Source organism: Sinocyclocheilus rhinocerous, unplaced genomic scaffold (assembly GCF_001515625.1).
Source record: "Sinocyclocheilus rhinocerous isolate Xijiao unplaced genomic scaffold, SAMN03320098_v1.1 scaffold357, whole genome shotgun sequence".
Taxonomy (NCBI): Eukaryota; Metazoa; Chordata; class Actinopteri; order Cypriniformes; family Cyprinidae; genus Sinocyclocheilus; species Sinocyclocheilus rhinocerous.
Genome location: NW_015649568.1, coordinates 178,304 through 189,175, shown reverse-complemented (window position 1 = coordinate 189,175; position 10,872 = coordinate 178,304). Strand labels below are relative to the sequence as shown.

Genomic DNA, 10,872 nt, shown 5'->3' with positions numbered 1-10,872 from the left:
TATATATATAATATATTTAATGCTCAGGTTTTTTTTTTACTGTGAGGCAGAAACAGGATTCATACATTAATTTGGTTTGCAGCAAATATTTGACAGTTTCCCAGTGAATGTACATTGAGTTATTTTTTTCCACAGAGTGCAGCTTCATTCAGTGATATGGAGTCACCATCATCATCTTATGAGAAGCCTCAGGCTTTCGAGGCCTGTGAGTGTTTGCTGTACAAGTCTATGGAAATATTACATTTGAAGTGTTGCTTTTGAGTAGTAATGCAGTGGCATTCATACATTTTAAATGTGTTGATTAAGGGTCTATATACTTTTCAGGGACTCAGTAGTTTCTTGCTCATCTCTTCCTGGTGTTTATAGCAAGTGTAGGAGCTGGAAACCTTAAGGCTCGATTTGAGAACATGGCGAAGGCCTCAGATGAGGAGAATAGAAAGAGAGCAGATGAGGAGAGAGCCAGAAGACTTGCTCGAGAGAAGAGAGAACGGGAAGAGGCACAACGAAAACAGGAGGTTCACATTTGTCTTAATACCCATATATATATATATATATATATAGACATGCTTGCTGCACTTTTAATAGAAACACATGACAACAATAGATAGCCCAACCACACACAACAGCCTTTTCTTTTTCACACACTAAAGAACACTTTGTAATGCTGGTCATCATCTTTCTTAAGGAGCAGAGCAAGTGTGAAGAGGAGGAAGAGAACCAGAGACCTCCACCTGTGCCAGCATCCCACAATCCCCCAGAGACATTCAGAAAACTGCCTGAAATTCCCAGAGATGAACCAGAGGAAGAAGCTCAGGCAAGACTTTTTTTGTTATATTTTCACTGGTCTTTTGAAGACACCCAGAGCAGTGAGCAGCCTTTTTTGCTGTGGTGTCCGGGGAGCAATTGGGGCTTAGGGTTACAAGTGTGACTCCCTAACCATTAGGCCATAACTGCCCCTATTGTGAACATACCCTAATGTGTTTACAATGCAAAACTCCTCCGCAGACCATATATGGAACACATTGTGACATCACAACCATGAGCACTTTAAAGGGATAATTCACCCAAAAATGAAAATTAAGTCATTTATTAATTCTTGTGTTATTCTAATGCTGTATGCACTTCTTGCTTTTTCAGACCAAAAAAAAGAGAAATTTAAAGAAATGTTCTGCTCCCTCTTGTACATGAGTTGAATATAGTGAATAGTGACCAGCATCAAGCTTTAAAAAAAAGACACAAAATTATCACAGAATGGTCCCATGCGACATGTCATAAGCTCCAAGTGTTCAGAGGGTATACGATAGGGTTTAGTGAAAAACATACCGAAATGTAATGTATTATTTAAAGAAAATCCCGACCTTGGCTGTTGATTTCTGTGCACGGCTACATGTTCTTGAGACTCTCATTAGTGCAGCAGTTCACTCCGACTCATCCAGAATAATCACACAAGTTGTAAGAAATCTAGATTCATAAAAACGCCACATGATGCTGGTCGCTATTCACTGCCATTATATGGACGAGCGCAAACAGGACATTTCTTTAAATTTCTCCTTTTGCGGTCTAAAAAAGCAAGAAGGGCATATGGCATTAGAATAACACAAGGGTGAGTAAATAATGGCTTCATTTTTTTTGGGGGGGGGGGAACCTTCCCTTTAACATACTGATGCACAAATTTATACATAAATGTTTATTCAGTAACTTGGTGGGACTGCTATTACTAATTTCACATGCAAACAGACCAGCCAATCATAACGGGTCATTTACATATTGAAGTCTTAAAGGTACAGTATTAAATTCTAAAGGTGCGGTCACTTTTAGCATTGTTCATCACATTTTTGTGGGCGAAATCCATTTTAATATGAACCCACACGATTTGGAATTCTGTCTGAGGGTGAAAGATTTCCCCATTCTGATTTGGTAACAGTTTTGTTACACAAATTGCACACACTGACCAACAGAAATCTGCTTGGTTTAAAAGTGACTTTGATGTGAGCTGTGCTTCATACATTGCTACACTGTTGACAATACACAACCTTTTTGCTTTCGAAATTTTGATGAAAATTCGCTAATGTGACTGCACCTTAAGGGCGACAGAAAGTTCAAAAAATGGTCATTTAAATTGTACAAGTGCAGAATATTACCGCTTTAATTCAAGGATTATTACAACTATCACTATTATTTTTGCTCATAACTTATTATTATGCAACAATAATAAGAAAAAAAAGAAAAATCGGTGACATTTACGCTAAAATACCAGCAGCTGTGGTTGCCAGAACTTCACTGTAAAAAATATGGTAGCAACATTTTAGGTTTTACAGACTTCACTTAAATTCACAATAAAAAAACATTGTTGTAATGTTATTATATCAACCAATTGAAGTACTGATACCTGTTTTGTTACATTGTAATACACTGATAACTACCAAAAACAAGTGGAGATGAGAAAGTCACAAGATGAATCAGAGCTCATCACAAACAGCTTTTCCACAAGCTGGGGAGGTAAATACTAATATATAGAAGGTGCACAGTGTCATTTACACAAATACTAAACACCATCATGGTAACACACGTGATACTGAAATATTGCAATAAACATTCATTAAAGGCACAATATGTAATTTTCGCCGCTAGAGGGCGCGTATTCAAAATAAACAAAGAGACAAAGGCGTAGTTAGATGACGCCGTGACTGGGTGTGGAATCATGGGAGTTGTGGTCTTCATCCCCACAGCCATTAAAGCGTCTTTGGTTTTTCCATGTTTTCTACAAAACAAAACCGGAAATTGAGGGGTTATGACGTCATTGGCAGGCGACACAATGACACTATGGACACACTCCGTGTCACTAGTTAAAATAGCTTATTTCTCTGGATTTAAACATTCTTCGAAACATTTGGGATAATGTAAGTACACAAGTCAGCAAAATATATAACACTGTTCTAGTGGTTTTTGGATATTTTAATAAAAAAATCTTACATATTGTGCCTTTAAACAACATTAGATGCAAGATAAAAACCATAATGTACACAACTGATAAGAAAAAAAATATCTAAGGGAATATAATAAATTTATATATAAAATATATAAGAAACAACAACAAAAAAACATCAAATGTGAAATATCAAGCAGGGAATTCTGGGAGTGTCAATTTGCGTTTTTTCACTGTAAATTATACAATGACTTTTTCTTTTTCACTTCCAAAACTGTATTTTTAACAGTATTATCTAAGCACATACACTGAAAGAATTGATCCTCATCTGCTCAGTGTGTGTTTCAGATAGAGGAGCAGCCTGAATATGAGGAGCCGCCATTACTGCCGCCCCGCTCAGCTGACCTGATTGAAGAGGAGGAGGAGGAGGAGGAGCAAACTTACGATGAATGTGTTCCCGTCCCCGTACCTCAGGAAGAAGATTATGAGGATATTGGCTCATATGCTACTGCAGGTTTGACACATGCATAAACATTTACTACATGTGTTCACTGTGGGAATCAAAGCCACATTAAGAAAAAGTAGATGGTTCTAATTATAACAGCTGTGATTATGTTTATGATTGCTAACAGCTGTAATTCCTCATTTATTTTTTTGGCTTCTTCAACAGCTGCTGATAATGATAATGATTATGAAGATCTAAGTGGGGCAGGAAACACAGCCACGGCCATTTATGACTACCAAGGAGGTACGTTTACAGTCCATAGCAACTGATTGATACCTCATTGACATTGTATTTTATTACATTGCTTCCTAACTGACTCTGCAGAGCTACGTAATTTATTTCTGTTGAGGTTTTTTTTGTTGTTGTTTAGTCTGCTGTGTATTATGAATATCATACTTTTGCAGAGGCCAGTGACGAGATCTCCTTCATGCCAGGTGACACCATCACTAGCGTTGAGATGGTGGATGAGGGTTGGTGGAAAGGAACGTGTCATGGTCGCACAGGCCTGTTTCCTGCCACTTTTGTGGAGCTCAATTAGTTGCTAATAATCAGTGATCAAATTTGTGTTTATTAGCCACTTGCAGACTATTATTATTATTGCATTTTTTATGACATGTGCAATATACTAACATGTACAGAATGAACATTTGAATCTGGCTGAAAATGAGTTCTTTTTGGTTGTTTTAATGAGCCTGGATCTGTTAGCTGAGCAAAACTGTCCATTCAATGCACATGGTTAGTAACCAGTTAACATGGACATTGATTTTTTTTTTCTTCATAAAGATATTAGATTAAAATGTGTATGATCATACACGCTACCGTTCAAAATTTTGGGGTCTGTAAGATTTTGCAATGTTTTTGCAAAAAGTCTCTTTTACACACCAAGGCTGCATTTATTTGATTAAAAAGATACAGTAATATTATTGTGAAATATTATTACAATTTAATTTTCTATTTCAATATATTTAAAATATGCAATTTATTCCTGTGATGCAAAGCTGAATTTTCAGCATCATTACTCCAGTATTCAGTGTCACATGATCCTTCAGAAATCATTCTAATGTGCTAATTTGGTACGTAAAAAGCATTTTATATTATTCTCAATGTTGAAAAGAGTTTTTAAGGATTTTTTTTGATTTATAGTGAATTCATAAGCAACAGACTTTATTTGAAATGGAAATCTTGTAACATGCATTTTTTTCTGTTACTTCTGATCAATTTAATGCATCCTTTCTGAAATTACAGTATTCATTTATTTAAAAATGAATTACTGGCCCCAGACATTTGAACGATACAGTGTGTATAACAGAACATTCAATAAATATTGAACTAGTCACTATTAGTTACATGTTTAGTTGATTTCCAGTCCTACAATATGAAAAACGGATTTTTAAAAGTGCAAATATTCCATTTAATCTCTCAGATGTCATAAATATTACATGGAGAATCATTACAAAGTAATTGTGAAATGCTGTTAATAGTTTTAAATGAGGAATGTTATATCAATTACCAGCTTTCTAAACCTTTATGCATGCAATATGAAGATTTACAAATTTGCTAATATTTTTGGTTGTTTGCTGTTTTTGGTTGGTGCAGAGATTAATTGTAAAAGTATACCACGCTGCCTTATAGAGATACACAAGCCACTGGCTTATGCTTGTTTCTTTACTGACTTAATGTTGTGCATTTTTGTTGACCACAAAATAAAACTAAATCCCCCAGAAAGGTATATTTGATTTATTAAGTGGAAAACAAAAGCTCATCCATAATTATCTGCCAACAAAGAAAATACCTAATACTTCACAACTACAAAGTAAAGCAGACCAACAGAGTAGAGAGGGAAAATATATATATATATTTCATTGGAAGAGTCAGTTGTGTAATACAGTGAATGCAGATGACTTACAGTGTCTCACTCCCCCTCCCCTCCATATTAGCTAGTGAACTAGTGAAAAGCCTTGATCATGATGTTGAATCCCAATTACATTGCTCATTCTCAACGAGAACCCACAACCATTAACAGATCATTACATTTCACAACTGCAAAAACACTAAAGTATTTTTCTGCTCAAGGTTGCATAAACGTAAAATAAAAAGATGCACAGCAAGGCTCCTGTACAGCTGTGACAGGAATAATGTCCGTGCACAAGCAGATCAGTTCATCTACCAGGCGAGCCCCTTCTTAATCTTAGGTTTTCCTTTTTTAGCCGTACGTTTGGCTTTCACCTTCTTCACTTGCCTTTGGTTCATCCAGACCGGATACCGTCCTTGATCGTCCAACATTGTCTTTTTATTGCGTTTAGTGTCTAAATCCATCTTTCCACCATCCGCTGCAAAGCAACAACAGATCTGCATTTAACATGGTAAAACACAAGTGAAAAGCCGAATTGCTAAATGTTTCTATGAAAGCTCACCATCTTCTTTCTGCATCTCAACATCTTCTGGCTTCTTCACTTTCTCAGGTGGCACAACGGTGGCGATCTCAGCGACATCTTTCATGGTGATCTCTCCTTTCTCTCCCTGACCCAGCACTGTTTTGAGTCGTGCCAGCTCTTTGGGTGCAACTTTCTTTCTTTTCTCCGCCCTCATCTTTCTCCTCCACTTGCTGCGCAAACTCTTTGCCATCCTGATGGAAACTGAGGAGAGAAGACAAAGGTAATAATAAAAATAAAATCATAAAAAGGTATTTTGTGTGTATATATACATATAGGAGGGAATATATATATACATATATATATTCCCCCTAGTCTGGAGAACACAATGTTTCGTTGATATTTCCACATTTTCCATAACCATTTTGGGGGTCTACATCATTGAACACCTGATTCACTTCTTCATTTCTTTATTAGAGAAGCTCCATGAACTAAATCTATTGAAACACCTCAAATGTGCAAATGTCGGTCACTCCATAAGCATGATTAAAAGCACTGATACAGACTACACATGACCCGATTACAATGATTATTCATAATCTTACATAACCGATCACCCACATGCTTTTAAATATATCCAGATGCAAGAGATCTGTGTAAAAAAAAATTAGCTGAAAACTAAGATGTTTGTTAGCCATTTCATGTAACGTTATGCAAAAATAGCTATTTTAATAGACATAACGTACAAACACCGCTCACAGGCGTAATTACTGACAATACGGACTTCAGTATTTATGCTGTGTTAAAGCTGTATTTATATTTGCAGTGTGTAACTTACATATATCTTCACAACACCTCTGGATACACGTGTATGTGTGTACAGCTGCCGCTAAGCAGATTCCTCACGACACTTCCTTTTTTCTTTTTTGCGACTAAACATCGCGTGTTGACGGCTCGTGTAGTCGCGCGTTTAGTCCAGTAGAGGGCGACAGAACTGCGGCCTACATTTACCATATCATAAACTTCAAAATGGCAGGTGAGTTGAATTACAAAAATACAGGAAACATATATTATAAATTCACAAATGTATCTTAAAATGTTCTCCCTCCAGAAAAAAAAGATGTTTGCCTCCATTTAAAGGTGAAATACTTTATCAATCCCAGCTTAAAATGCAGAGTCAACTATAAGTAAGTTGATTTCCCCAAAATGTGTAAACACTGTTGCTCTGACCCCTGTGTTTGTTTTGACCGGCCCAATATGTCAACTTTTGGCTGAATTAATAGCGTTGAGGGACAGACTGTTTGTGTGACTCATGACAGATGGAGGACATATGGAGCGTTTGAAAAAACTTGTTTGAAAAACATCATTGTTTTTCCAATTCCATTTAGTGGCACTAGCTGTGCTGAAATGACACACGTCACATTGACAAACCCCAGTAAATGGCTCAACCGCTGCAGTTTTCTTGACTGTGTGTTGACCAAGTGGCCAAGGTTTGGTGGGTTAGCACGACCCAGTTATCTCCTAATGTTAGATACCATATTCAGACATTTTATTATTCTCTAGTAGTTGTTGTTGCTATTTTGTTTTGGAGGCCTTTTTGCAGGGCCCAGGCCTATCGCTTGGTGTTACAGCTAAGTGAAGTGTTTTGAACTGTGTGTGTGTCTTCATGTTGTCATTTTCCTGTTGCTATATTTTTGGTGTTTTTTCCTGAATGAAAAAGTGAAAAGTTTATGCTGAATTAATTATTTGAATTTAGTCATAATTATACATAATAATAATTTTGTATAATAATTTTTGTAGACCACAGGTTTTCAAACTATGGTCCAGGGACTCCAAGGGGGTGCAAAGGGATTCTAGGGGGTACGTGGAAAAGACAAAAAATTAGTTTTTTATTATTGTATTATTTTCTTTCTTTTTTTCATGGTTGTCAAAGTGTAAAACTGCTCTGGAAAGTGCGTATGTATTACTGTAAGAAAAAAAAAGTTATACAAATGAATGCAATGAAAATTATTTTAAATTGTTTCTCCTCAGGTTCATACAAAGTCAATATTTTTTAGATAATAAGTTAGTTAATTTTGTATTTATATTACATTTGATTTAATATTCATTTTATGTATGGCCTTTTTAATTTTTTTATTTATTTATATTTCAATCTTAATTGTATTTTGCACTATTTGTGTGTGTGTGATTCGATATTTTCTAGACAATAATTTAGCTAATTTTGTATTTTTATATTTTATCTATATTTCATTTTTTCATAATAACTATTTATTATTTAATTAAATTTTTTTTTTAAATTGTATTTCCTGTTGTATATGGGTTTTTAAATCTGAATATATAGTTGCTTTCATATTTTAAGAGAGGGGGTATTTACAAGGACATTGTCATATTTGGGGGTCCATGCCATTAAAACGTTCAAAAACCCCTGCGCTAGAATAATTTTAGATGCAATACAATACAATAAATAAATAAATAAAAGGTGTAATCATGTAGCACACACACAAAATATCTTCTGTCTGGTACTGAACCTTGCAGCAGTGTTATTTTAGTATAATTGACATACTAATTATAGTTGTTTAATATTTTGTATTTTTTGTAATTTCCATTTTCATTTTAATTTAAAAGTTTTAGTCATTTTGTTGTGTTTTTTAACATCTATACCGTTTTTATAAATTTTTCAGTTTTAGTTATTTTAGTACATCAAATTAAACTAAATGGGAAATGTTACTTTCTGCAAAAATGTTGGAGTTTATGTTTATTGTATCTAAATATTTTGAATTAAAACAATTTCAGGGATAACAGTGTATACACACACGTTTTCTATGGTTTTTAGTTAACTATAATAACCCTGCCTTGCAGTACATGAGCAGAATGTAAGAGAGCTTAGTTCTGTTCTCACACATAATGCACAACACATAAACACATACCAATACCAAAGAATTAAACAGGTTATTGTTTTATGCGAATATTGGATATTGTTCTTTGATACTGGATGCCAGATATTGTCGCCTCCTTTCTCTGAACATGTTAAACAGTCCTGATGTTCCCCTTAGTGCTAACATCATTAGCACATGTGCAGTGGACTCCATCCGGCTTTCTATAAAATAAATAAATAAATCAGTACTGTATTATCCCTCTACAGCCCCACAACTCTTTGCAAGTAGATTTCAGTAACACCTTTATAGATGAAAACAAACAACAAACCAACAAACAGAGCATAACGTGCAACCAGTCTGCCATGGGACCAGCGAGCACTCGCATCAGAAGCGAAAACTGAAAGGCACATCTGCTGGGCTGTTCCAGTGACATTGCTCATGGCAGTCAGCTGAGGTCTCTATGTAGCACGGGGAGTTGTGCACGTTGTTGTGTGTTTTGATTCCCCCAATTAGTGTTCCTTCAGTGAGAGTGACGTGGCTGTGTGTGGAATAATTAAGTCCCAGGACAGCATGTTCTGAAATGATCAGCATGCAAACACACACAGTCTGTGGCTCTCTTGCACACTCGCTCTGAGTCGCTCACTACTTGGATGTGTTATCTTATCGGATGTCTGAATGTAGCAGTGACAGTAACTATATAATTTGAGGCAAAGGTTTTTGTGTCATAGGCCACAATTTTATTTAGATATACAAGCACACAATAGCTCTGTTCCAAAATTTTGTGAACCGCCTTGGTATCTACAGGCTACTTAGGCAGTTTTCTTTCAAGGAAACATCTGGACTGAAATGAAACCACACACCACACGAAAGCTTCTCTTAAAGGGGTCATATGATGTGATTTCAATTTTTCCTTTCTCTTTGGAGTGTTACAAGCTCTTGGTGCATAAAGAAGATCTGTAAAGTTGCAAAGACTAAAGTCTCAAATCCAAAGAGATATTCTTTATAAAAGTTCAGTCAGCCACGCCTACACTGAAAAAAAAAACTTGTAAGATTTACTTAAAAAAATTATTGTAACAAATTGCACAAGCAGATTTTAATTAAATTTTACTGCTCTAATATTAAGTACAACTCACCTGTCATTATGACAGGGCATCACAGTATGGTAAGGGGAGTAACATTTCCGTCACATGCTTGAGGTATTCGGCCAATCACAACACATTGGATAGCTTTGTAAAAATCGACACGTTTCAGAAAGGCGGGGCATAGAGGAGAAACAATAATGTACAGTATGTGGAAAATAATGTGTTTTTTTAACTTTAAACTGCATAAACACATTTCATTACACCAAATACACAAAATAATGTTCTTTTTAGCAACATCACATGACCCCTTTAATTCAAAATGTATTCAACTATATACAGTATGTATTCACTGTCATACGCCATACGAACGCTTGTATGCATTCTACTGTGCTACATTTCCATTGTACTTCTGTGTAAACATGCACAAGACAGACATTTTTGACCATTACATAAGCTACTTTTGCAGTGTTGCATGACACGGTGTACTAAAAAATGTGGTGCTCAAGTTAAAAGAAGTTCAACTTTTAAAAAACGTGTCTATATACCTATTTTTTATTTATTTTTTTTACATCCCACTGCCATGTGTCTCATGTTTTTTAAATGCAAAAACATGTAGGGGCCATTCATGTGTACTAGACAGATCCCGTCTCTCATTTTTTGCAGAGTCTTATGCATCATAAAAATGGGCTGCTCAATTTAAAACTAGTTTTATTCCACAGCCATGCGTCTTGCATTTTTTGCATTCCACTCCATTACTTTTCCATTGTTTTTCTACGTAAACATGCGTTAGACAAATGTTTTTGATCGTTGTGTTCGCGTCCTTTGCATCATCTCACATATGCCATGGCATTCTAAAAACACAGTGCTTAGTTAAGAGTTAACTAAAATTCTTGAAAAAAAACTTTCTAAAACTTTAAAAAAAAGTTTTTTAGGCCTTGCATTTTTTTTTTCATTCCACTGCCTCATGTCTTGCATTTTTAGGTGCAAAAAACAAAAAGCATTCCGTGTGTGTTTTTGCTTTCCACTGTATTTCAATGTAAATGTGCCAGACAGACGTTTTTGAATGTGGCGAAGAAGTTCAAAAAAGTTTGTCTAGACTTTGTGTCTTTTT

The 10,872-nt window shown here is 35.5% G+C and overlaps 2 protein-coding genes across 4 annotated transcripts in view; one reads left to right on the top strand and one right to left on the bottom strand.

The window, feature by feature from the left end:
- Positions 1-4,311, top strand: part of LOC107710670 (src substrate cortactin-like) — an 8,354-nt gene extending 4,043 nt beyond the window's left edge. For all 3 annotated transcript variants that reach the window (XM_016515502.1, XM_016515501.1, XM_016515500.1), the window contains 6 exons: positions 136-205; positions 367-515; positions 686-814; positions 3,275-3,440; positions 3,597-3,674; positions 3,836-4,311. In XM_016515502.1, the coding sequence (XP_016370988.1) occupies positions 136-205; positions 367-515; positions 686-814; positions 3,275-3,440; positions 3,597-3,674; positions 3,836-3,969 (726 nt within the window). In that variant the 3' untranslated portion in view covers positions 3,970-4,311. The remainder of the gene's footprint in view (positions 1-135; positions 206-366; positions 516-685; positions 815-3,274; positions 3,441-3,596; positions 3,675-3,835) is intronic.
- Positions 4,312-4,563: 252 nt separating this feature from the next.
- llph (LLP homolog, long-term synaptic facilitation factor) lies at positions 4,564-6,731 on the bottom strand. Its single transcript, XM_016515503.1, has 3 exons — positions 6,642-6,731; positions 5,846-6,069; positions 4,564-5,761 (listed from the first exon to the last, which is right to left on the bottom strand). The coding sequence occupies exons 2-3, from the start codon at positions 6,054-6,056 to the stop codon at positions 5,595-5,597; spliced, it is 378 nt and encodes a 125-aa protein (XP_016370989.1). The 5' UTR covers positions 6,057-6,069; positions 6,642-6,731; the 3' UTR covers positions 4,564-5,594.
- Positions 6,732-10,872: the final 4,141 nt, after the last annotated feature.

What these genes read in the sequence shown, in the direction of transcription:
- llph (XM_016515503.1), bottom strand. Translation starts at nt 6,056, where the DNA reads ATGGCAAAGAGTTTGCGCAGCAAGTGGAGGAGAAAGATGAGGGCGGAG. An exon ending in TGAGATGCAGAAAGAAGATG is followed by an intron (nt 5,762 to 5,845) that starts GTGAGCTTTCAT and finishes GTTGCTTTGCAG; the next exon opens with CGGATGGTGGAAAGATGGAT.